The 27809-nt window shown below is 46.0% G+C and overlaps 1 protein-coding gene across 2 annotated transcripts in view; it reads right to left on the bottom strand.

Moving 5' to 3' along the window:
* YPEL2 (yippee like 2) overlaps positions 1-27809 on the bottom strand; it is a 65562-nt gene that overhangs the window by 21123 nt on the left and 16630 nt on the right. The window contains exon 2 of one of the 2 annotated variants that reach the window (XM_032280698.1): positions 24696-25009. In XM_032280698.1, coding sequence (XP_032136589.1) covers positions 24696-24812 — 117 coding nt within the window. In that variant the 5' untranslated portion in view covers positions 24813-25009. Of the gene's footprint in view, positions 1-22481; positions 25010-27809 lie in introns of those variants that run through there. The other variant, XM_032280696.1, reaches the window with a different exon arrangement.

The raw sequence follows: 27809 nt of genomic DNA, 5'->3' as shown, positions 1-27809 counted from the left end.
CCAGAGCAGGATAAACCTCTCTAGTCTGTGGCAAGGGGTTAGAATAGCAGATGCCAAGGTAAACATGCAGCCAGTGGGAAAACAGATGCTACCAGCTCTCAGCATCCTGCAGAGACGGAGTGAGGCCATGGGAAGCATGCCTCATCCAGAAGGACAGAGAGGGGAGTGGGGGATGCCCACTCTGTACAGAAGATATCCCCACCCTCTACAGAAGAGAGGCCAACGTGCCATCCTCACCAGGTTTGTTCAGAGAGGCTAGCTTCTGAGCCAGACACTGAGGGTGGTTCCAGGATGCACTGGCAGGCAGCCATTAAGACCTGGGCCCTCTGCAGTTCAAACATAAGCCAGAATCTTTAAAAGGGCTGAAATATTGAAGCTCAGATTTCTCTCAAAGCCATTGGGGGGCCCTTGAAAACAATTGTTAGAGTTAAAAAGGATAATGCAAATTAATATGCCTCTGAAGACCAAATACCAATTTCCCGACTTATGTTTCAGTCTGCATTCCTGATCCCAAAGCCAATTGGGCACTGGAAAATGAAAATGTTCTTATACTTCAAAGGTTGCCTATGAAGTCAGTGGGCAAAACCTATCCACCCCCAAAGTAAGATTTCCTTTGCAACCAATCTAGGCAAAAGGCCTGAGAAAGCCACCCTCCACAACGGAAGCCACATGCTACAGAGGGAATTGCTTTGAAAATATTTTCTTTCTTTTTTTTTTTGAGATGGTGTCTTGCTCTTGTCACCCAGGTTGGAGTGCAGTGATGCCATCTTGGCTCAGTGCAACCTCCGCCTCCCAGGTTCACGTGATTCTCCTGCCTCGGCCCCCTGGGTAGCTGGGATTAGATGTGTCCACCACCTCGCCCAGCTATTTTCTCATAAGCAATCACTACAGTGAAATTAAGAGTTTGTAGATGAGACTGAGCCTCATAAAAATGAGAAACTACGAAATAACAACAGTCATGGCTCACACTTACATGATAATGACCATGTGCCAGGAAGGATTCAAACAGCAACTCAGAGCAAAGAAACTTAATCCTCTCGACAAAAAAAAAAACAATGAAAATCAGGTATATACAATCATTTTCCCCACTTTACAGGTGAGAAAAGTAAGGCAGAGAGAGGCTAGGAAATATGCCTAAGGTCAAACAATCTAGCTAGCGAGAGGTGGCTCACGCCTGTAATCCCAGCACTCTGGGAGGCCTCAGGGATCACCAGCGATCCCTGAGACCGATCATCAACCAGGAGTTCCAGACCAGCCTAGCCAACATGGTGAAACCCCATCTCTACTAAAAATACAAAAATTAGCCAGATGTGGTGGTGTGTGCCTATAGTCCCAGCTACTCAGGAGGCTGAGGCAGGAGAATAATCGCTTAAACCTGGGAGGCAGAGGTTGTGGTGAGCTGAGATTGAACCACTGCACTCCAGCATGGGTGACAGACCGAGACTCTGTCTCAAAAGAAAAAAAAAAAAAAAAATAACCCACAATCAATAAATGACAGAGGTCCAGGCAGTCTGGCTCTGAAGTCTAGGCAAGAATTAAGATGGGGTCATGAAGGTGTCATCCAAATGACTTCCTAAAAAGAAGAAAGCCTGAACAGAATTAGACTAAAACTGACATGCATATAGGATGTCAGAATATGCAAAGCACTTTCACATGTGAACTGATAAAACCTCAAAGATAGAGGAGGAAACTGAAGCCCAGAGCTGTTAAAGAAACTTCCCCAGTTTCACACAGCTTGTAAATCAAGGTCAGAACTTTAAACCTACAGTTTTTGACTCTAAGTCCTAAGATTTTTCTAGAGGGTATTTACCGGGAAAAAAACTGTCTCTCTGATGAAGGAGGATAGATCAATCTGTCAGAACTTATGAAATCTCTTAGGCTGTTCAAATTCCTCTGCTCCGATTCCATATTTACTTAGCAATGGCCTAAATTTAATTCTCTCACTCAAGTGGGTTTACTTTCAACAAAGACAACATACAGTCCAAGCTTTCAGGATTATCTGCTCCACTGTAAACTAATGAATTAGAATTGTGGCTTCCCAATTAACTTTCTGTGAGTTGTGTTACTGTGAATCACTCCACCAGAGCTTGGTCACTCTTGAGTGAATAGACAATATTAAATTTGTAGAATGACAATGCTTAAGGCTGACTGAGAACCACTGAGGGAACACCCTCTGAGTCCGAGCCTAAAAACAGCTTTTTCATTTTAAGACTGAATGAATGATTCTAATTTAAAATCTCTTGGAAACAAATAATTAAAATCCTAGAAACTCCTTAAAATCCCTTCTTTCTTTGGTACCTGGACCACATAACAAAGAACTAGCAAAGAATACTGAAGAATGCTTGAAGAGCTGTAAAGAGAAATATTTACAAGTCATTACAGGTCACTGGAATCTCATGCAGTGGGCTATAGTTTGGGTACAGTTGGAAGATCTCAAAGGAAAACACACATATATAACTTTACCCAGTTTTAAATGCACTCACAGACACTAGGATTTGAAAGACCCCCTCCCTATCCCCAAAGGTCAACCACGCACCTGAAGCATGGCTCTCTCCCACAACTCTACCAAACCTCTCCTTGAATACTTTCAGGGACAGAGAACTCACTACCTTCTGAGGAAGACCATTCTACTGCCAATCACTCTGACAATACCAAAATTCCTTATGTGAGCTGAGCTCTGTCTCCTTAGAGCTTCCTGAATTCTCTATCTTTAGATCCTTGGCATTGTTAACACTTCAGGTTACAGATTCAAAGCTCTTTATCTCTCCCACATCAGGTTTTCCTTCTATGGGCTAAACTTCTCCCAGTTTAGTAGCTTGGTAGAAAGAATTATGTAGTTGGATAAACTGACTAGATTCGTTTCCCAGTTCTGGCACTTTCTCTGCCATGTACTCTTGGTTTCCCAGTTCTGGCACTTTCTCTGACGTGTACTCTTGCCGTGTACTTTCGGGTCAAAAGTTTCTCTTCTGTGAAATGGGATAACAATATCCACCTTCTTCCTACCAGTCCCTTCATGTTTTTCCTATGTGGCCTGGTCTGACCAGGTTCACTATTGTTTTCTATGCCTCCTTTTCATTTCATGCTAAAAAGTGTTCCCTAGACACTTCGTACACTTTCCTTCTAATGCTAATCAAAACACCAGGCCTTACTGACACAATTAACTGGGCTTCAGGTTGCATGTACAAAGCAGAGTACGCTGACGGTGTGTGTGTCCCTGCTGTGGTGGTTGTCCAGCATCAGGCTTTCCTCCGGTGAGCGCAAGAGCACATATCCATCTTCAACCTCCGTATTCCAATCCTCTGGGACTGGATTTAGGAGTAGAATTATGTGACACAGTATCAAGGAAGAGGTAATGTTACTTAAAAGGGTCATGGCAGTAAAAATTATGGTGGGGGCCTGGAGCGGTGGCTCGTGCCTGTAATCCCAGCACTCTGGGAGGCTGAGGCGGGTGGATCAGGAGTTTGAGACCAGCCTGGCCAACATGGTGAAACCCCATCTCTACTAAAAGATACAAAAGTTAGCCAGGTCTGGTGGTGGGTGCCTGTAATCCCAGCTACTCACGAGGCTGAAGCAGGAGAATCGCTTGAAGCCAGGAGGTGGAAGTTGCAGTGAGTCGAGATTGTACCACTGCACTCTAGCTTGGGCAACAGATCAAGACTATCAAGAATTATGCTGGAGATTGAAGAACTCATAGCCAAAGAGTCTTATGAAAGAGACATGGGCACATAATTGTTAGAAAAATTTGGGCATAGGATGCTTGCCAAAATGCAAGTGCACACTCTGATGCTTCTCAGTATTCCCTCTAGAAATGGAATATAACTGGGTCAGAACAACCAGACTACCCACTCCACCCCTGCCAGGCAACGCTAGATCATCTGCCTTCAACTAGGATGGTGTCCTTAGCCAGATCCCCGATACTCTGAACTAGGATTGCATCATCTGTGAAATGAGGGGATTGGGCAAGGTCTCTTACAAGGGTGAACATTCTGTGAGTCCGTATTCTCAAGAGAGTAGATGGTTTGCATATTAAATGAACATTTCTGACTCAGACTTCTCTCATATTTTCAAACTTCCTGTTTATCTGCATAAAAAGCAAGTTTTTCTGCTCATCAGATGACCTACCATATCTGATAATCCCTTATGACTTCCATCACTAGACACAGAAACATAAATCCCTTCCACTTATTTGGGTGCTCAATCTTCTTTCTTTGCCAACACAAGTGCCTGTCTCGCTGTGAAATATCAGGCACTGGAAAATCATCTTCGGGGCAAAAAAAAAGTTTTGTGTCACACTGAAGCAATCTCTGATGGTAAAAAATTAGGGGGAAACCCAAGGGTCCAATAAGAAGGGAAGGGCTCAGAAAGTTGTGATAGGGCTAAACGAAGAAATATTGTATCTCCTTGATTATAAATCAACAAATATCTAATAAGCAGCCATGTCCAGAGCCTTGCTGGGCACCACGGAGAATATATAGCTAATCCATCTAGCCACCTAGAAAACAAGACGATAATACATTAAGTCTAAAGCAGTATAATTAACGGCAATAAATTGCGGCTGTTAAAGTTCAGAGAAGATGGATGGGACAGGGGGAGATGAGAGCACTGTAGGAGGGCTGTTCACAGCAGAGGGCTTTCGTGAAGAGGAAGTAAGGTCGAAGAGGCTGTGAGGCCTTGAAATCCAGCAGAAGCCCTAGCGACCTCCCCCATCTAGCGTGATGAAGCAGCTGCAAGCGCATCTGTTTTGTTGCTAAGGACTCCTCAGTGCAGTGCAGCTATAAATCCATCCCTTTCCTACGGAGAATAACAACTCAAGGAGAAGTCAATGGTGGCCCTGAGATGTTTGCAACATATAATAATAAAAATAACAATACACTGTATGTTCCATGGTTTGATACTGCCTCAGGGTATTGTTATAAGCACGATACTTCCTTTAACTTCTCACTGCAACCCTGGGGTATGAGGCAACAGTGGATGGGGATAGAGACATTCCTAGAACACACATCTCACAGAGCTCCTGCCTCTCTCAGGCATCTGCTTTGTGTTGTGAGCATTGTCTATTGTGCCATCTAAACACAGGGCATTCTTATCACTCTTCAATGCACAAATATTTCCTTACTGAAGGGAGTGGAGAGGGTGTGGGATCCTTAGCAGCACCAGGCAGTAAATCTGAAAGCAGAACTTGTTAGTTTCTAAACAAGGACCAGCCAGTTAGACCACAGAGTGGGTGTTTCCATGCAAATTCCAGCACTTTCATGTTGCTCCATGAACTGAGCCCAGCCAGGACAGCAAGCCATGGTTTTTGTATTATTATTATTTTATTATTATTATGATTTTGCAACCAGCTAAGGAGTCTTTGATTAGGCCTAGAGAGGGACTCAATTAGCATCATGGAAACAGAGCAGATTTCAGAAAGGAAAGGTCAGCCACAAGCCTTGCATTTGCTATCAGCCATCTGCCAAGCAGGAAGTGCTACTCAGATCTATTTTTAATCATCTTCCCTAGGCTAGGGCTTCTGGGAAAATTCAGAGGCCAGGATTATTCCAAGACAAACATTTAATTGCTACCTTTCTGTACACATTTTTAAAAAGTCTCTGGATACTCAAGATCAACTTATACACAGAGGCTCAGTTTCCGGGTTCTATCACTCTGGTACCTACATCCCAGGTTATCTCTGGAAGCCATGATGGAGGACCTCTCCTTGGGGACTGTCTGGGATATCCACTAACTCCACATAATGTAGTAATTCCTATAGCCAGCAGATTTCAGATACTTCCTTTGGTTGCAACTGACAGGAAGAGAGGAGGAGGTGGGAGTTCAGATCTAGGAGTTCATGTTCATTCCCCAAAGAAGTGAGACCAGTGAAGCAAACTGTGCAAACTTCCTCATCACTCCCATTTTCACTTTAAGCTCATCTATCACTTTAGAAAGGTAAATTAGAGCCAGTTCATCCAGGTAGTAATCTCATTTGTTACTAAAAATATTGACTACTAAAGAAAGGGGAGAGGTTTCATCTTAATTCCGAAGGTCCCAGCCTGTGCTGTGGCTGGTGCATCCAGGCACGAGAACATTCTGTCCACTGGCTCCTTCTCCCTCCTGTCTCGCAGCAGTGCTATGTCTCAGTCCAACCCAGCCCACGGAATGAAACATCTCTGAGATCTGGACAGGGAGTCTGGCACAGCCAGGGCAGACTATGCAAAGACAGAGCCTGGCTCAGGCAGCCCCTGCATTCTCCAGCTCACACATTGAACACAAGAGTTTCCTTGCCTCTTGACACTTACAAACTTTCAGCCTCCAACTTCTACCCCAAGGTAAAGCCTGAGCATATGTAAGATTGTGCACCAGCCAAGCCATGTTCCATCTGCCAGTGAAGAACTGGTATATGGGAAACAGACAGCTGATCACCACCGAGGACCTGCCCCATCCAACACGATACTGGGGAGCTGCAGGGCCCACTGTGCCTGCTGACAAAGGGGTCTGCTCAGTGTGCTACCCATCTCTGTACCTTCCCCCTTCCCTACTGTTAGAAGCTTATCTGTCTGCGAGCAGCTGCTGGGAAAGCTGAGCCGAAAGGGCACCTTGGCCATGGGATCTTTGCCTAAGGATGTGAAACAGGAGACTGTATTTGGGGCAACTTAACACCGGCCAGAGCCCAGCCAGCAGGCCAGGGAGGAAGGGACTGACTAGACAGGCGTGTGCTTCACAGGAGGTCTAACTCCCTTGGCTGGGGGGTTGGAACCCCTCCTCCCAGTGTGGGGAACTCTACTCTAGTGAGCTGGGGCACACATGTCCCTGGGGAAAATAAAACAAAAACAAAAAACCAAAAAAGGGCCACTGCACAGGGTCACTCCCACTGACCCAGTTGGACAACACGTTAATTGGGGCTTCTGACCCCTGCTGACTCGAGTTCCTCTTGTTGTCTGATTTTAGCAGAGCAGGGAGTTAATCAGCAAACAGCTTAAGGAAGGATAACTCTGTCCCTGCTGAGGACCACCTGTGCCCCTCCTCTGTCCCTTCCTCTGTGTGCCATGGCTCGATGGGCCAGAAAACCCTATTGAAACAAATAATAAACAAATAAGCAAAAGCCATCTGGGGTCCATGTTTGGTCTGAGTGTAAGATGCCAGGAACAGGGAGTTACCTGGAGATTTCAAGGCCAGGCAGACAGCCTGAGAAGAACCAAAAGAAGGCCTTGTGATAGAACAAGAAATAGATCCTGTGATAGAACACTTCATGGTAGACCCTGGGATCAGGACTGAATTTAAATTCTAGCCTGCCTGGCCTGAGGACCAGTGAAAACTAGATTATATGACAGACTTTTGCTGCTATTTCATTTGTTCTGACCTGGTAATAAAAATCAGAATCATTAAAAAAAGAAAAATTCTGGTACTGCCATTTCCTAGCTGGGTCTCCTTGGTCAACTCAATCTTTCTGAGCCTCACATTCCTCATCTGAAAATGGAGAGTAGCACATCTCTCTTTGGATCAGTATGAGGCAAAAAACATGATTCATACATAACATGCCCAGCACAGTGCCCGGCCCTTATAAGACACCCAGTAAAATTATGGCTATTGTTACAATAATTAAAAAGAGTCCTCCCTTTTCTGCTTCCTTTTTCAAATAAATCTCAGTCAAAACCACGCTTTGGATCTCCAGGGAATTACTACAAGTGAAAAGGGCTGGATGGCAGGCAGTGGACATTAGGGACAGCACGTGTATCTTCCAAGTACTGAGAATGCTTGTCCTTGAGCTGTGGGTCCCAAATACTAGTACTGGTTGCATCAGACCGGGACGGTGATACTTGTTTAAAATACAGATCCCCAGTGGGTCTGGGACTAGGGACGGCGAACGAGAAGGCTAGAACATGAATTTAAGGAGGCAGTTACTGCGGGGTGCTGACCCTGTACTATACAACCCTGAGAGTGAGTGTCTCCTTAAAATTTGTGTCCTGGGTGACCTGCTTCCCTTGGCCATCAGGGCCCTGATCCCACATCACTCTCAGATCCTCAGAATAGGAATCTCTGGGGTGGGGCCTGGCAATCTGTCTTTTTATCTCAGGTGGTTCTGATATACTGTCAGATTTGGGAATCACTGTCCAAGAATCCCCATTTTCCAATGCCAGTTTCGATTATTCTCTAAATACAGAAAGACAGCAGAATCTACTTATTTCCACCTTCACTTGGCCCTGTTCCAAACCTCATGGCTACACCAAAGCCACTGGAATTCTGCAGCTGAATTCTCTCTTTAAATTTAGAGAAAAACTCATCAACATGGGGTTGCAACTGCCAGCTTTCAATGATCTGGGGAGCCTTACTCAAGAAGCCAGGAGTGTCAGGCAAGACGGACTGCCCAGACCCTGCAACCCCCTAGACCTCTGGGAACTAACAAAGGCCTTCTTCGCAGAGTTTTGGCTGCTTGCTGTCTGCCAGTGATCTACCTGCTTGCTGTTTACCTGAAGGCACCATCAGGGAGGGACCCAGCCTGATTATATTTAAACAGCCATGGCATGTTATCAATGCTTACTACTCCACAACAGCAACATTGTATAAACACACAAAGCTCAAGAATATGTGGTTTACAGAAACTAAAGAAGTTGATTTTCCAAAATAGGCCATGTTTCATTCTCATCCAATCTCAATAAAATCCTATTACTCCTTTGTTTAAAATCTTTTAGCAGGCCCGGTAAGGTGGCTTATGCCTGTAATCCCAGCACTTTGGGAGGCCAAGGTGGGTAGATCACGAGGTCAGGAGTTTGAGACCAGCCTGGCCAATATGGTAAAACCCTGTCTCTACTAAAAAGACAAAACTTAGCAGGGCGTGGTGGCACACGCCTGTAATCCTAGCTACTTGGGAGGCTGAGCCAGAGACTCTCTTGAACCCGGGAGGTAGAGGGTGCAGTGAGCCAAGATCACGCTACTGCACTCCAGCCTGGGTGACACAGGAAGACTCCGTCTCAAAAAACAACAAAAAAAACCTTTCAGCAGCTCCTCACAGCATCCAGAATTGACTCTAAACTCCTTAGTTTGGCCTTCCAGGCCTTGCATGATCACCCTGGCTGAACGCCTGCTTCCTTAAAGCACAGCCTCTCCATCTGTCTTACTTGTGGCTCTTTGGTCTCGTGTCATGTTTCTCTATCTCTGCTCAGAACAGACTCCTCTTTCTTGCCTTGTTTTCTTATAAACACTCATTTTAGTAAATATTCATCCTGCTCTTTACCCTTATAACATCCAGAACAATCACTTACAGTGAAAGAATGACTGTGTTTCACTATATTTTATCACTGTTTACCTGTTTGCCTTCCCCATTAGATCATAAGGTACTTAAGGGCAAGAATTTGGGGCAGATGCAGTGGCTCATGCCTGTAATCCCAGCACTTTGGGAGGCCAAGGCGGGCGGATCGCTTGAGCCCAAGAATTTTAGACCACCCTAGGCAATATGGAGAAACCCTGTCTCTACAAAAAAACAAAAATTATCCGGGCCTAGTGACTCATGCCTATAGTCCCAGCTACTCAGGAGGCTAAGGTGGGAGGATCACCTGAGCCTGAGAACTTGAGGCTGTGGTGAGCTGTGATTGTACCTCTGTACTCCAGCCTGGGAAACAGAGTGAAACTCTAGGGAAAAAAAAAAAAAAAAAAAAGACAATTTCATTGCATCCATTTCTGTATCCCCAGTGCTTCATACAGTAAGATTCAATATATGCAGAGTGATCAGAGAGGTTAAGTGACTTGCTCAATGCCACACTGAAAATTTAGTGCAAAGCTAGGTCTGGAGCAGAGGTGGCTTGACCCTCATTCGAGGCTTTTCAAATGGTGCCACAGACTCTCCCTCAGCAGGGCCCCACACTGTTTTCCCATTACAGTGATGATGACTCTGTAGGAAACTATGTGCCCTATCTGGCTTGATCACCTTGCAACCTATGGTGGGAACCAGTGGGTGCTAGAGGGATGGGGCTGAAGTCTGGCCTGTGGCATGGAATTCCCACCAGGGTGTCAATTAGACCTTGTCAATTAGCATGGTGCCCCAACCCCTACGCTCTCCATACCAGCCAGCATGCTGGTTTGAGATTCCTCTTGAAATCACAGAAACCCATTTCTCCAACACCCATTTCACAACAGTCATTCTAATCATCTTACCCAGGGTTGAGTAAATCAGTCCAAGAGCCAAATTGGGCCTTTCACCTGTTTTGCAAATAAATTTTTTTCTGGAAGACATCCGTGCTCATTTGTTTATGTATTCTCTGTGGCTGCAGATTTGAGTGGAGACCATATGTCCAGCAAAGCGTAAAATACTATCTGGCCTTTATAGAAAAAGTTTTGCAGATCCTTGGATCTAGCCCAAAGAACAGGGAATCCAGACTGCAAACAGCCCCTCCCCTCTACCAAGGGACCAGCTGCCCCTACTCTGGAAGTGAGTGAACCAACTGGCTTTTGAATGAAGTCATTTCTTTTTTTAGCCCTGGTTACAGGCCTAGGATCCAGGAGGAGGTTTTGCCTGTCAGAGGCACACAGGGACCAGCAACACTGAATACATGGCCTGAGACATCATGACACTCAATTAATGTTTATTGAATAAATAAACAAACAAAGGCACGGGAAATCAGCCAGTCTGAGCCTTGAACAAAAGTCCATACTCCTCCCATCAGTTTCAAGGTGACCAGTCACACAGGTGCCTTGCAGCAGCCGGGTGACCTAGATTTGTCAGACCTTATCTTATCGGCTTTCCTTTCTCCTGTATTTACCCAGCACCTGCCCCCACAACGCTCGGGGCAAGCTGGCCTCTTGTTTTTATAGAGAAAGAGACAGACAGGGAAGTTTGTGTTTTTGTTGTTGTTGTTTTCTCCTGCTGGTAGTGGGGAGAATCAAGAAATATGGGGGCTTCGAGCGTCAAAGAGCTCAGTGAAGCCTAGTTTCACTGGCTTCCTCTCTCCTCGGGTTTCCTCGGTGAATGTGTCTGGGATGAACCTTAAAGGCCCCCTCCAAGTCCTACCTGTGGTTTGGAACATTCAGCACCTAAAGGGGAAAGGCCAGATGTGGATAAAGCTGGCAGCTTTCCGAAGGTCAGTAGTGTAAACACAGCAGCCCCCATCCAGGCAGAGGCCTGGTCCTGAGAACACAGGCATTCCTCCAAAGATGCATCAGAGAACAGGGGGCTGCCCCACCAGGCTGGGCAAGCTCGCTCTGCAGGGGAGGGAGGATAAGGACCGCCAGGGAAAAAAAGGCCGTATGCACTTCAGCATCTCATGAAAATTAGGCAAACTGAATGGAAAGCACTATGGAAATGCTGGCTTTTCAGCTGCCCCGATAACCCTGGGGCCAGGCTCAGGAAGGAGATCCTTGTTTCTGTTGCCCACCAGCCACTCCTTCACGTGCTGGGCCTCCCAGGAAGCAAAGGGTACTGGGTACGGGCTCAGTGAGGGCAAAGCTTGCATGTTTGCCACTGTGTTCCCAGAGTCTAACATGTCAGAGGAGCTCGTGCAAAGCGGAACAAATGATGGGGCTTAGTGCAGGAGGATTTACTCAGTGATTTTTTGTTTTGGCGAGGAAAGACTCTTCTGTCTCCTCATTTATCTGGTGGGACACTAAGGTGACGGTTAGTCTCCCAACAGATAAGTGAGGAAACAGAAAACTGCTTTTGGTGGAGCCAACCCTAACAGGAAGGAAAAGGAGCTCCTGGGCCCCCAAAGATACAGAATTTTCCTTTTGATGATCATAACTTACCCCTTCAAAGACCTAAGGGTGTCGGGGACAAAAGGGGAGGAGAGAACCAGCGCCACCTGCTCCGCCTCTTGACATCACTGTGGTCTGGAAGGGAGGGAGTTTATGGGCTGATTAGATGTTGTTGTTTTTAGCATCTCCTCCTCTCTTCCTCTCTCCCTCCTCCTCTGACTCACTGTCCAGCCACCAGCATAAGCCAGGGAGAGGAGGGAAACAGCTAAAGCTCCCCTTGGCTGGGAAGTCCTTACCCCAGAGATAATACTCTGGGTCACCGGGTCAAACCCTCCTCTCGGCAGCTTTGCTGAGTGCTTTGGAAACAAAGGTTATCGCAGATTCTCTTTTGGTTTTGTTTTTTTAAGATAAAGAAAAGGGTTTCTTTCAAAAGATACCCCCACCCCTACCCTGAAGGGTCACAGAAGGAATCAAACTGACATGCAGTTCTTAGCTCCTGCTACACTGTCTGGGCCAGAGACTTCTCGGCTGCTGTGTCACAGCAAACTGGGGGCCTCAGGTGGGTCAGAGGCACAGTAACCGCCTGACAGACTGGGAGGGAAGGAGGCAGGGGGAGACTTTTGCATTTACATTCTAGAGAGGCCTGGCTGCTGCCTAAAGGTAAGGCCCCAAGGAGCCGTGGTGGAAGGTGCTGCTGCTATTTCACTACCTCCTGAGATCTGCTGGCTCCCCTGGGAGGACAAGGAACAAGCAACTCCATAATGAGAGGCTTCAAAAGACCACGGATGACAACTGTAGGGCTTAAGAGCAACAGCTGAGACTCTCCAAAATGAAGGGCAACAAACAAGTGGGTTGGTCCTATTGGGGTGCCAGGTCCTGTTCTAGCTGAGTGTCACTTTCCATTTGCTTTCCTTCGTGTATCTCCACAGACTAACACCAGCTTCCAACACTGATTGGGCAGTTACTATATGCCAGGCCCTGGGGCAGGACTTCACATTGATTACCTCATTTAATTTTCACAAAAATCCTATCAGGTGTCTAATATTAGTATTAATCCCATTTGCCAGTGAGGCCATTAAGACGCAGAGGGGGCCAGGCTCAGTGGCTCATGCCTGTAAGCCCAGCACTTTGGGAGGCCAAGGCGGGTGGATCACCTGATGTCAGGAGTTCCAGACCAGCCTGGCCAACATGGTGAAACCCCGTCTCTACTAAAAATACAAAAAAAAAAAAAATTAGCCAGGTGTGGTGGCAGGCACTTGTAATCCAGCTACTTGGAGGCTGAGGAGAACTGCTTGAACCCAGGAGGCGGAGGTTGCAGTGAACTGAGATCACACTCTAGCCTCTAGCCTGGGCGATAGAGCAAGATTCTGTCTCGCCGGGCGCGGTGGCTCACGCCTGTAATCCCAGCACTTTGGGAGGCCGAGGCGGGTGGATCACGAGGTCAAAAGATCGAGACCATCCTGGTCAACATGGTGAAACCCCGTCTCTACTAAAAAATACAAAAATTCAGCTGGGCATGGTGGCGCGTGCCTGTAATCCCAGCTACTCAGGAGGCTGAGGCAGGAGAATTGCCTGAACCCAGGAGGCGGAGGTTGCGGTGAGCCGAGATCGGGCCATTGCACTCCAGCCTGGGTAATAAGAAAAACCCCCCTCCTAAAAAAAAAAAAAAAAAAAAAAAAAGACACAGAGGGATTACTTACTGTACACAGCTACCAAATGAATAAGCCAGGGTTAGAACCCACACGGTCTGGCCCAGAGTTTATACCATGAGCTGCTATGTTATATGGCCTCATATCTGATGCTACTACATTACTACATTAGGCTCGAAAGATGCGGGGGAGGTAAAAGGAAGTTTAAAGACAGTCTAACCTGTTGCACTCATTCAGATACATGAAGAAAAGGGAGAGCCAGAGAGGCGAACAGTTTTGCCCAAGATCATACCCCTTGATCTTTTCAATCTCCCAGGTGCCGGCCCTCTCCCAGGGCTCCCTCCAGCACTTACAAGCATCTGCTATGTGCAAGGTGGTGTGGTGGGAAGGAGGTGGCAAAGCACAAAATCAAGAAGCCCTTCGTTTCTCTCTGGGCCTTGGTTTCCTAATCTGCAAAATGAGGAGTTGAACTAGAAACTCCAGGTCCAAAGGCACCTCCAGCCATAAAGTTCTAAGCATCTTTGACTCCAGGACATTGAGAATCTTGTTAGGAAGCAAGACAATTATACATAAAAAGTGCAAGTAACGATAATAACACAGGCCACATCACAAGACAGTCATTAATTTCCAAATGAACAACTAGACAGTGGTTTCTACAGACAGGAGGAGCATCCTATAAATCAGTAAGACTCACTGGAAGAAAAAAGTACATGAGCTGGTCTTCAAGAATGGGTAGGAAGTGAATAAAGAGAGAGGAAAAGAGAAAGATTCACCAAGGCAAGGAAAATGACAGGAGGGAAGAAAGGGTGGGATTTGCCACAAGCATTACCGAGTAGACCATAAAATCAGCAACGCGAAAAGAACCTAGGCCACATTGCCAAGAGGTAGCAAAAAGCACATGAGCAGATCTGAATCCAAACCCACCTGGCTTCTTGGTAACCTATGGCCTTAATCCCCACATTGAAAGGATGTTGTAAAGTAAGTGATGCAGTAAGCAAAATACCTAAAGGAGTTCCTGGCACACAGTAGGTGCTCGATAAAGAGAAAAGTGTTGGGCAGGGTGTGGTGGCTCACGCCTGTAATCTCAGCATTTTGGGAAGCCAAGGCGGGCGGATCACTTGAGGTCAAGTCAGGAGTTCGAGACCGGCCTGGCCAACACGGTGAAACCACATCTCCACTAAAAATACAAAAATTAGCCGGGCGTGGTGGCACGTGCCTGTAATCCCAGCTACTCGAGAGGCTGAGGCAGGAGAATTGCTTGAACCCAAAAGCTGGAGGTTGCAGTGAGGAGAGATGGTGCCTTCGCACTCCAGCCTGGGCAACAGAATGGGACTCCATCTTAAAAAAACAAAACAACAACAAAAAACCCCACAAGTCTTTAGTACCAGCGTGGTGTCTCACCTATAATCCCAACACTTTGAGAGGTCCACTTGAGGTCAGGAGTTTTACACCAGCCTAGGGAACAGAGTAAGCCCCTGTCTCTACATAAAAACAAAAAACAGGCCAGGCGCAGTGGCTCACGCCTGTAATCCCACCACTTTGGGAGGCCGAGGCGGGTGGATCACAAGGTCAGCAGTTCAAGATCAGTTCAAGACCAACACGGTGAAACCCCGTCTCTATTAAAAATACAAAAATTAGCCAGGCACGGTGGTGCACGCCTGTAATTCCAGCTACTCAGGAGGCTGAGACAGGAGAAATCACTTGAACGGGGGGAGACGGAGGTTGCAGTGAGCCAAGATTGTGCCACTGCTCTCCAGCCTGGGTGACAGAGCGAGACTCTATCTCAAAACAAACAAACAAAAAACTAAGAAGGTGTTCAATAAATAATAGCTAATAGCAGCAATGTAGATTTTACATCTTGTGTGTTTGTTACAACACCAAACAACCTCATCTGCAGCGTTCGTCTACCCTCTGTGGTGAGCCTTGCATTCCCATGTTTCCTAAAGACCACAGGCTCTTTAAATGCAGGAGGCATCTCCTATCTTTACCATCCAGGTTTCAATGTTGTTTAAAGCACAAGAAACACTGAACTGAACAAGCAGTGTACGACCGTGGATTCTAGTCAGGCCCCCAAATACAAACAGTCAAGCTAACGATGGTATAGATTTACCAATCCAGAGGCGAGAGGGAGTGCCATTGCTCAAACAGAAACAAAGGGATCCTGCACCCACTTCTTGCTTCCCAGAGTGAACACCCTGATGAATAAGAGTTTCTTTGGATTTTGACTGGAAACACAAGCTTGATTACTAGTGCCCCTGCTGAGAGCCTAGACACTAATACACAAACCAATCTTATGATTGGAACCTTAAAGGCATCTGCAAACCACAGAGTTAATTTTCAGGGTACGCCTCATCGCTCAAGTCAATGTTTCCTTTTGGTATTTAAAGTAACCACATAGAAAGAATCACATTTGAGCAGATTTTGTGCTCCAGCTGCCTGCAGTCTGCAGCAAAAGAGAAACAAAACATAAAGATGATTCACCAGATTTGGTCCCAGCAGCTCCCTTGATACTAAATTGGTGAGCAACTCTACGTGTACCCAGATCATTAATTTTCACAGGGAGCAGGCGTGACTGACTGGGACAGGTCTGCCTCCCATCTAAAGCATGTGACTTCCTGAACTCAATTCCCCTTGTCCATGCCTACCAATGATAAAGACAATTTTTTAAAAACCATAGAATGCTTCTATTTCTTTGCCAAGCAGTGATCAAGGAGTATTTGCTAAATGACCACCATGTGCCTGGAACACATTCGGACCACTGCAATGGACAGACACCACTTGCTCCATTCTAGTCTCTTCCTCACTAGTTCAATCTACCATACCACGGCAACACTGACCATTTGCTGGTCATGTCATCGCTTGCTTAAAAGTTTTCAGTAGCATCCAACTGTCAATGGGATAACATCCTAGCTTCTATTCTCCTAATAATCTGACTTCAACCTACACTTTCAATGTGTTTTCACCGTTTTTCAACCTCTACCCAAAGAAAGGCTGCTCCCTGTGTGCTCCCTGCCTCTGGCTCTTTGTTCCTGCTGCTCCTTTTACCAGCTCCTCCCCATCATTTGAGGCTTCTGCTTCCAGGCACAGGTCAATGTTACTTCTTCCATCAAGTCTTCCCAGAACTGCATTTTCTAGACAGATGGATCTTAAAGTTTGATATTGTGTTTGTGTGTGTGTGTTTTTTTTTTCCTTTTTTGATCAACAGTATCTTTGGTGGAGAGCCTGATGAAAGCCATGAAACCCTCCCTAGAAAAATATACATGCAATTTCATGGATTCCCTGAAGCCAGTCCATAGACCCAGATTGAAACTCACTGATAAAGATCTCTATCTTAGAGTACTAAGTCTTCACTCAGATATTCACTGAGAATCTATCAGTCTTAGGAGCTGTGCTGCTGCTAGAGACACAAAAATGATATCACAATCGTCTCCTCAAGTAATTCACAGGCTAATGGGAAACATGCGTCATCATACTGTGATAATTGCTTTAAAAGAAACACAAGATGAAGCAGAAACTTCAAGAAGGCATAACATGAATCTATTATTTCCCAAACTAGGATAAAAGTTCCTTGAGAACAAAATCTTTGAGGGTAGTGTTATAATATCTAAAATAGTGCTATGGGCCGGATGTGGCGACTCACGCCTGTAATCCAAGCACTTTGGAGGCCAAGGTGGGCGGATCACCTGAGGTCGGGAGTTCAAGACCAGCCTCCGACATGGTGAAACCCCGTCTTTAAAAAAATAAAATAAAATAGTGCTATGTACACACACACACAGAGTACATAATTAGGATTTGTGCAAAGACAGAATGGAATCAATAAAATGAAAAGAGCAAGTATAGGCACAGTCCCCATTGCCATCACCCACATACGCAAGAAACTCTTGAGATCCAGTTAAAATGGTCCCACTGTGGACCAATTGTGCTATACATATTATCTCAATCTGGGCACGGTGGCTGTCGTCTGTAATACCAGCACTTTGGCAGACCAACGCTGGTGGATCGCTTGAGGTCAGGAGTTCGAGACCAGCCTGGCCAACAGAGTGAAACCTTGTCTCTACTAAAAATACAAAAATTATCTGGGCATGGTGATGCATGCCTATAATCCCAGCTACTCAGGTGGCTGAGGCACAAGAATTGCTTGAACTCGAGAGGTAGAGATTGCAGTGAGCCAAGACTGCACCACTGCACTATAGCCTGGGTGACAGAGTGAGACGCTGTCTCAAAAAAAAAGAAAAAAAAAATCCCAGCCTAATTTATGGCTCTTTTCATCCTGAACAGGTTCAATCTCTGCCCCTATGGAGGGAAGATACCATAAGATGCTGTATTTTACAACCCCCAAATAGTTTCTTTTCACCAAGAAACACTGTAAAGTAACCACATCCCTTTGTTTGGAGACTTTCTGTACAGACTTGATTCACCTGTCACCCCTTCCTGGGTGGTCAACAGATACTTATAGAGGAGTACAAAAGAGCTAACACTTCATTAGTAGGAGACAGGGCTTCCAAAGGTCACACAGTTCAAGAAAACAATTAAGTAATTTTAGGTTGGGAAATGTGATTCTCTTTATAAAAGCCAAAATGGTAGAGCATGTCTTGAAACTGGGCTTATTGGGTTGTGCTGTAACTCCTCCATAATTTGTCACTTCTGCCTTGGCTATAGCTTAGACGTGATGTTTAAGAAACACTGACATGGCTGGGTGCGGTGGCTGAAATCTCTAATCCCAGCACTTTGTGAGGCCGAGGCAGGCAGATCACTTGAGTTCAGGGATTCGAGACCAGCCTGGCCAACACGGCAAAACCTGTCTCTACTAAAACTACCAAAATTAGCCAGGTGTGGTCACGCACACCTGCAATCCCAGCTACTCGGAAGGCTGAGACAGGAGACTGTCTTGAACCCAGGAGGCAGAGGTTGCAGTGAGCCAAGATCACGCCACTACACTCCAGTCTGAGCAACAGAGTGAGACTCCATCTCAAAAAAAAAAAAAAAAAAGAAACACTAGCATTCAACAGCAAAGCGGCAGAGGCACCCACTAAAGCTTGGGCCATACAGAGCAGCTGTTCCCACCCTTCTGTTTCTTAGCACCATTGCTCTGGTAAAGAGCCAGCTCCCACTATTCTTTCTACAAAAGGTTTACTTTTTGAGATAGACATTTATGCCTGCAATCTGTTTTTTCCCCTCCTCTTAAAAAATAAATATGAATTTTATTCGAACATGGTTTTTGTAAAAATCATTATGTCACATAGCCACTGAAGATCAAAAAATTAGAGCTCAATTAACAAAACTAGAGCTCAAAATATCTATTTTGCAAGTTAGGTAAGTTCATAGAACAATTACCTTTAAGAGCTACATCTCATATTGTAGAGATTCTTTTTTATTATTTCTTTTCATCTTTATTTTTAATTTTTGCTAACTAGCATTCTGGTCTGATTATACTGTACATATTCTTTATAAATTACGATGTCTAACGTGACACAGTAGCCACTAACAGCACTACTAATGATATAACTCAATGCTCACTATACCGTTTTCCAGGGCACCTAGAGAAAAAAAGAAATGAGGGGAGTTTTAGAAATTATATTCCTGCATTTATTATTTACATTAAGGTTTCAGGACATAGATAATTCCATCAAGATTTTAGAGAGTAGTTTTATTGTACATTAAAAACACAAACTGGCCAGGCGCAGTGGCTCACACCTATAATCCCAACACTTTGGGAGGCCAAAGCAAACGGATCACTGGAGGTCAGGAGTTTGAGACCAGCCTGACCAACATGGTGAAATCCCATCTCTATTAAAAATACAAAAATTTGCTGGGTGTGGTAGTGTGTGCCTGTAATCCCAGCTACTTGAGAGCCTGAGGCAGGAGAATCACTTGAGCCCAGGAAGCGGAGGTTGCAGTGAGCCGAGATCGCGCCACTGTACTACAGCCTGGTCCACAGAGGGAGACACCATCTCAAAAAAGGAAGAAAACAAACAAAACAAAACACAAACTGGTGAGCTGTGGGAATTGGGAAACAAATCCCTGCCCTAAAAGGCAGAGTGGACAGGAGAGAACGGGGCAGATCTCGGTGCTTCCACAGCAGCCCTCCCTCCGTGGCACTGCTTCTAAGCCACCGCACTGGGTACTACACTACACTGGTATAGGACAGGAGGGCTCAGAGCCAGACCTGGGAAACTGAGGGCAGAGTCTACCTTGGCAGCCACTAGATCAATACAAGGCTTCAGAACATCTCACTCCCCGACTCTTCTCAAAGCAATGCCACGTCTAATCTCTAGACAGGAAGGGAAAACCTAAATGTCACCACTGTAAGCCCGATGGAACCCCCCAGGGAACAAAAACCACCTGTGTCCTAAATGCTCCCAACCTCAGCAGGACTGCCCAGAGCCTGAAAACAAGTCAGGCCAGGGCTCCTCACACAGAACACCGTGGAGGGGTACAAGGCAGACGGCCCTGGCTCTGAGGCTGTGTGACCTCAGGCTGCTCACTGAGTCACCCATGACTTGTTTCCTCATGAAGAGAGGTTTGAACGAGATGGTCGGTAATTCTGGGAATTCCGTATTTGTCACCAGAAGATAATCTGACCTACAGATCTGATGTAACAACAACGTAGGCCGCACGCCTGGAATCCCAGCACTTTGGGAGGCGGAGACGGGTAGATCATGAGGTCAAGAGATGGAGACTACCTGGCCCACACGGTGAACACCCATCTCTACTAAAAATACAAAAATTAGCTGGGTGTGGTGGTGGGCGACTGTAATCCCAGCTACTCAGGAGGCTGAGGCAGGAGAATCGCTTGAACCCGGGAGGTGGAGGCTGCAGTGAGCTGAGATGGTGCCACCGCACTCCAGTCTGGGCGAAAGAGAGAGACTTCATTTCAAAATAATAATAATAATAATAATGTAAATAGTCTTGCAGACTGAGCAAAAGGTTTCCTCATCCCACGTCCGCTGCATACCCATTCTACAGTTCCTACCGCCGCTTTCCTCCAGGACCCAGAGCACTAAAGCAAGCCTGTGTTGGCATGAAGTCACAAATCCCCAAAGTGCATTTGTGATAAATTAATCCAATGTATCATTCCTAAATGGCCAACTCCACAATGCCATCCATCAAGGGGTTGGCAGGAGGGAGGCAAAGGCAGGACAACAGACAAAAAATTTTCATACAAAAGCTTTGTGAAGACCCAGGTTTCCATAACAGATTACGTCCACTAAAGTGAGTGTTTAGATTATTCTCACAGGTCTGGCTACTCACTGTTCCAATTGAAGCTATTATTATTTTATAACCAAAGCATATTTTTATACTAGGGCTTGTACCATTAGGGAAGAAACAACAGTGTGAGCAATTCCTTGTGCCAACTCAAAATACCTCTGCGTGCAAACACTCCAGCATTTAGACCACAACACCCCCTAAGAAAGAAATTGTAGGATGTCTCAGCACATTCCCTAGATAGTTCTGCCATCAATTCAAAGAGTTTTCCCCCCTACCCTCTCTCCCATATTACAGAGAAAATGCCATGTTACCTTTCGACAGATACATTTGGCTTTCGATCACTCCTTCTCGTATCCAACTCTTGTGCCTCAGGTTCTAAAGTGAAGCCATCTTAGCCAAACTAAAACTGGTTGGTGTCAGGCAGGAATAATCTCCTCCAACCCACCCCCTTGCCTTTTTGTTCTTTTCTTTTGGACAGCAAGGCCAAGAGAAGCAAACTGACTACTTTACATTTACATAGAGCTTCGTAATTTGCAAACCACCCACATGTCCATGATCTCATCTGAGACTCATAACAATCCAATGAGATAAACCTGCTCCCCCAAGTAAGGTATGCCTACTCCACAGGACTGTTATGGGGATAGCACATGGTGAGCACACAGTAAGTGCTGGCTGCTAGGCTGCTAGAGACATTTGCTATGGTCTGAATGCCTCCCCAAAATTCATTTGTTGTTGAAATGCTCACCCCTAAGATCAGGCCTTTGGGAGGTGATGAGCTCATCAGGCAAAGCTCTTGTGAATGGGATTAGTGTCCTTATAAAGAGGCCAGAGAGAGAACCCTCCCTTCTACCATGTCAGATTAAGTGAGGAACTGTCTGTGAGCCGGAAAGCAGGCCCTCACTGACCTGAAACTGCTGGTACCTCGAACTTGGACTTCCCAGCCTCCAGAACTGTGAGAAACAAATTTCCATTGTTTATAAGCTAACTAGTCTATGATATTTTGTTTTAGCAACCCTAATAGTCTGAGAGAGCCTTAAACACAGTCATTATTATTTCACCTGTTTTATGAACGAGAAACTGATGCTTGGAAATTGGATAGTTGGTTGCAGACAACAAGGCCTCTAGGGATCTAGAGCAAGCTGGGAAGGCAGAAAGCCTGGTGCAGGATTCTTTCCACCACCATGGCCATACAAGAACCCAGCTGTTCTCAAAAACTGTTTAACTGTACATTTTCCATGTAGGCTTAGGCACACGGATAGGAAGGAGCCTGATGTTCCAGTCCTAGTCCCAGTTTGCTGCTGGTCACACACTCAGACCTTTGTGTCCCCTTCTTCATAACGAAAGCACTCACATTTTTTTCTCTCTCTCTTTTTTTTTTTTTTTTTTTTTTTTTTTGCACTAAACAAATGTCAAGCTTTCAGATGAAAGGCCCTATTACCAGTACAAAGTATCATTTAATTACATTGCTGCTCCAGCTCCAGTTATCTGCTTCCCAGCTCCTAACTCCCACTGGGCAGATTCTGAAACTGCATAGGAGATTAAGTCAAGAGAGGAGAACAGGAGAGACATTCTCTCCTTGAACTTTCTTAAATGGAAGAGAGGAGGGGATAAATGAAAAGAAAGGCCTGTTTTCCAAGGAGGAGGCTGGGGCAATGATCTTTCCATTAGGCAGACCTGCATAAGAATCTATAGATTATTTAATGCCGGGGGTGGCTGTGGGGTGAAATAAAGGAACCTTTGTGCGATGCCAGCCACAGCTCCCTCACACTTTCCCCACAGTCAGGCATTTCACCCAACCCTTTAAATCATCAAGCTCTAATGCACCCCATCTGTGTACCGGCCTGAGCCAATGAAACTGAAGCCTGTGCTGACTTTGGCCTGGACTTGTGAATGAGCCTTTCTGCCCCAAAAGGCAGAGGAAGGACGTGAGGCCAACAAAGTATTTTTTTTTTTCACTACTTGTCTTCTCCAAGGCTCAACCTCCATCTATTCATTTATCATTCACTGAGCTCTGGCCATGGGTCAGGTTCTGACCCTGAGACACAGAGCTGATATAGGCCATGGCCCAAGGACATGTGAGAAAGAGCTCAGGAGAAAGAGGAGGGAGGTGAAGGAGAAGGGACACTCTTGGCTACAGCAGAGCCCTGAAATACCCCTACCTGCACATTCAGGGAACGTGGCTTAGCTCTGAGTGGCTAAAACAAAGTAGAGAACTGGCTGGAGACCTAACAAGGAAAAGCTAGACTCTACCAAATTGCCAAAGGCCCTGTATACCAGGCCAAAGAGAAAAGACACACATTCTGAAGGCCACTGCCATCTCCACATATTCAGCTTCTGCCCATCTTACTAGGGCCAGATCAAAGAATCACCTCCTCCAGCAATCCCTCCTGAACACCCACTCCAAGTAATCAGTCTTCTCTGAACCTCTGATTTGACATCTTGGACAAGTTTTATGAGTTTCAGCTTCTTCATCCGCATAAAATATGACTCATGTCACCTACCTTAAAGACTTCACATGAAGGTTAAGTGAGAGAACATTTATAAAGTGTCAAGTTGCAGTTTTTAGTACATAGATGGGGCTAAAATACCTTATTGTATTAAAATACCTTCCTTGTATTAAAAAAATTTTTGCCTTGGCTTCCCTAGTAGATAATTTCTCTGGAGATTTCCAAAAAAAAAGACAACTCACGATTCCCCTCCAACTTCACAAACCCAGTTCAAATGCCCAGGAGACCAACTCCTCTCTTCTCTCACGGACACCTCCTCACATTCAAACTTCCAGGCTCAAGGGGTTCCCCAAAATTCAAAGGAAAGCTGAGAAGGAAGCTAGAGGCTGGCTGAAACATAGCAGCATAAAGGAGAAGAATTAGCAGAACTGTAAAGAAAGGAAAGTGGGGCAGCGTGAGAGGCTGGCCAGAGGATAGGACTCTACGGGGCTGTACATTTCAAGCTCTGTGGTCACCTTAGACCCTGGGGTGCGTCAGAACGAGGGGTATGGTCCTCAGGCCTGATCTGAAAATCCTCACTACTACAGACGTGGTTGTTTGGGCAGCTTTCTTCAAAGGTCTTCTTCCCAGGTCAAATCAGCCAGCTGGAGAGGACTGTTCTACCAGCACTGACTAGATCCTTCATTTCTTTCTGGCTAGGGCTACCAAACCAGACGCACAGAAAGCAAAACAGCCACCTTTTCCAGCAGCTCTTACAAACAGATGAAAAACACTGATTTAAAAACAAAACGAAACTCTCTCTGGGTCTGCATAAAGGTGGGTTGGCTTGTTTTTACTTTAATGGCATAAAGTGCAGGTTCTGGGTTAAGATGTTTTTTACTTTTTATTTTTTTAATTTTTTCCTTTTTTTTCCCCCAAGATGCTTTTTTAAGGAAAAAGTCTTCCATGATCTCTTTCTCTTTGTCATGCAGCCTAGTAAAACCTGTTTCTCCTCCCCTGGGAATCCAGGGCCAGGAGGGAAGCACTTCCCCTGAGAATGCTGCCTGAAGGATTCATTTCCTGAATCGCACAACTGGCCTGTTGGTTTATTTACTTATTAATAATCCCCCAACCCCAACTTTAGAAAGCAGCTGCTTAAGCACCTCAGGAAAAACAGGGTTCCATTCTTCTGATCATGACCAAATGTCATGCCATAAGCCACAAAGGCCTCCGCAGGCCAGAGGGTCAGCTCTTCAACAAGCCACTTTTGGTCCCTGCCAAAGGCCACCCATTTTAGTAGTTCAACAGTCTCATAACTTCATGGGGGCTCTCTCATCTTGCTAAGGAACCCCTCTTACAAGACATCCCCCTGCTTTCTTAGAATTTAACTTCTGAGCAGACAGCACTCTTGCTCTTCATCTGCCAACCTAAACCAAGCCAGCTGAGCACAAGGCTCCATCAATTCCCCCCCCACCCGCTTCCCTTCTCTGGTCTGCAAGCTGCCAGCCCCCAAAGCCTCCAACAAGGATGACACTTCATTTCCAAAATAACAAATTAAACTACTACCCTGTCCCTCCAACTCAGAGTTATTTCTCAGTTGACTGAGACAGTCATGTGGGTCACCCCTCCCTGTACAAAGGTGAAGTACAAGTATTCCGGTGTCTTGTGAGAGCTTGTAAACCTCGGTAACCTTAGGAGCACTAAGCGCCCTCCCCGGGGTAGGCAAGGAAGGCCTGCTGGAAACCTGTACCTTGGATATTAGTTCATCATGATTGGCCAAGTGAGCTCTGCAGTGAATGCAGCTGTAGGTCCGGTGGCAGGAGGGCAGATATGCCTGGAAAGTCTTCGATCTTGTCATCTTCACCATTGGCGCTGCTGAGCGTGGGGTGAACTCTGGGGCGGCCCACGAGGCACTCCCACAGGATGGGTCGCACGGGAAACAGCGGAAGACACAGGTAAAGGCCGTGGTTTGGCAGCGGGTGGGTGTGGGGCAGGCTCCACACACTGGTGATGTCTTCGGCAGAAGAACCCTCACGCAGAGGTCTAGGGCTAGTTCTCAGCAGCCTGTAACATCAAGGGAAGAGGACTAACATTGGCTGATGGAGCAGGGCTCCCTACAAAGCAAGCAGAGTCCACTGCCACCCGTGAAGAGGACAACACTTCTAGGATCAAATGACCCACTTCTTTGTTCCTTGAATCATGCCCAAGATATCCAATGAATGAGAAAGAAACCACTGGAGACTCCAGTCTCGCTGCTTTTCTGGAGTGGGAAGTTCAGTATCATCTCAGCAGTTTCACTGGACACCCGGCACACTGGCATTACCATCATTCCCAGGCAGCCCTAGATAACATCAGGCTTGAAGATGTGCTACCTACAGCCCCAGGGACAGGACTCCTAAGGGCCCCCCTCTCCTGAGCCAACCAAGGTGAGTGGTTAAAGGAGAAGGGAAAGGATAGCCTCTAGAGGTTCTCCACATTCAACAGTCACACCTGGATTTCTCATCCATTTCCAGATGTCAGGAGTCCAATGCTTGAAGCCATCACCTACAGAGACAGCAAAACCCATACCCCAGCCTTTGCTTTACGGATTGAGCATGGGATATAAAGGATCAAGTTCCCCATCAGCAGGATCCCTAACGGCAAGCTAGCTCTTTGGGAAGAAGTGATTCTCTTTGCAGAACACCTTACTCAGAAATGAATACACAGTACATTTTTAAAAAATGAATTAAATCAATGGCATAATCAGAATCCTGCATCTCAAATTCACAGTAACAGTGAATTTTACCAGAATTTCTCCCCAGCCCTCAGACTTCCCATTACTCATCCCATAGTATCATACATCTGTTCTACCACAGCCTCAGCTCTTTTACTGGGAACCAAGGACACTGAGAAAGTGAGGTGGCTCCCAAGGTAACCAAGTGAGCAGGAAGTCCAAGTAAAGGTCTGAGGGCAGGGTCACAAGGTCTCAGATACCCTCTGCTTCTCTGTGGCTCATCTGCCTGAGGCTTCAGCACCTGCTATCCCCTGGGCTTCACTAATAGGGGTGGTGTTTCCACTTGCCTACCTCCCAGGAGAGCTGGGAGTGTTAATTAACACCTGCGTCAAGCTTTGAAGATAAAATTATTTAGAGAGATGGGGAAGGAAGACAAACAAAATCAGATCTTCCTGGCCGGACTACGTCTGGGATCCATCTGGATGTTTAGAGAAAGCCTGCAAATCATCGTCCTCTTTTTCCTCTAAACCTCCCTGGAACCAAATCTTTTAAAGTAAAGCTGCCGTCTTCCCTGGAATACTTCCCACCACGGCAGTCACTGAGGCCGCCGTACTTCGGGGACACTTTGTATCTTCCTGAGTGGCCAACATCTCTACCTGGCACTAGCCTGAAGGAAAATAGCAGTCACCACCCCTTATCACCCAAGAGCGTTTCTCTTCTGCAGCCCTGAGCTGCAGAGGAGGCGCCACATGCAAGGTGACCAATTATACTTGCGCTAAATGACTGTTGATGGGATTCAGACCTAAGGGGGACAAGGTATGATGTCTTCCCTGCTCAGCCTCCCACCTCTAGTTTTAAAGATGTAAAATCAGGTGATAGTGTACATTAGAGCAACACTTGAAGGAAACAGAAGTGGGAAATAATTCTCTCAGCTTTGCTTCAGAGTTAGGCCTGGCCATCATAGCAGACCAGATGAAAATATATAAACTTTTGGATCAAGAACCCCTTCATCACACCCTGGGCATACTCTGGGTAGCAGGTAAGGTGACAAAACAGCCCAAAGAAGGCCAATGCTGTTGGGTGCCAGAGTGTTACAGGTAGAAAGGTGGTAAACAGAGCCAAGGACCCTGTTTGGAGTTTCCTGAAATACCCTCAATTTCTTTTCTTTTTTTTTTTTTTTTTTTGAGGCAAGAGTCTCACTCTGTCATCCAGGCTGGAGTGCAGTAGCACGATCTTGGCTCACTGCAACCTTCGCCTCCCAAGTTCAGGCAACCCTCCTGCCTTAGCCTCCCAAGTAGCTGAGATTACAAGTGCCCACCACCACACCCGGCTAATTTTTTTATTTTTAGTAGAGATGGGATTTTTGCCGTGTTGGCCAGGCTGGTCTTGAACTCCTGACGTCAGGTGAGCAACCCATCTCGGCCTCCCAAAGTGCTGGGATTACAGGCATAAGCCACTGCGCCTGGCCCTTCAACCTTTCTTATATTCCTGTTCCATTCTCAGGAGAGACAGCACGTCCAGGAAAGGAAGGGGTGGTGAGTTACAGTAAGGAAACAGGAAAGACAGACAGGGGAAAATAAGTAGTAGACTTCCCCCAGGCCAAATACTGCTCGAGTCCACAGCCTTAGCTACCTGCTGGGGAGCACACAGAGCACCAGGCCCATCCGTCTTACACAAACACGGAGGGGAGAAAAAAAAACAATGACCCTGGCTGCCAGTCTCAGTTTAGAGAGCAGATACAGAGTCTGTTTTCTTATACATGCAGACAGCTTCTAAATTATGCATTTCCCCAGAGTAGAATTATTTCTTCTCTCACTTCTCTTCTGAAGGAAACCCAAAAAAAAGTTCACAGGTAGAGCTTTCTGGTTGTGCTCAGCTTCAAGTCTGAATCCTGAAACTTACTCAAAGCTACTTCTGTTGAATAAGCATTTCTTCTTTGTATTACATATGAGTGGGCTGGGCAAGGTGGCTCACGTCTATAATCTCAGCACTTTGGGAGGCCAAAGCAGACAGATTACTTGAGGTCAGGAGTTCAAGACCAGCTTGACCAACATGGTGAAACCCCATCTCTACTAAGAATACAAAAATTAGCCAGGAGTGGTGGCGCATGCCTGTAATCCCAGCTACTCAGGAGGCTGAGGCAGGAGAATT

Source organism: Sapajus apella, unplaced genomic scaffold (assembly GCF_009761245.1).
Source record: "Sapajus apella isolate SASKATOON/1434 unplaced genomic scaffold, GSC_monkey_1.0 scaffold12, whole genome shotgun sequence".
Taxonomy (NCBI): Eukaryota; Metazoa; Chordata; class Mammalia; order Primates; family Cebidae; genus Sapajus; species Sapajus apella.
This window is presented reverse-complemented; position numbering and strand designations above follow the sequence as displayed.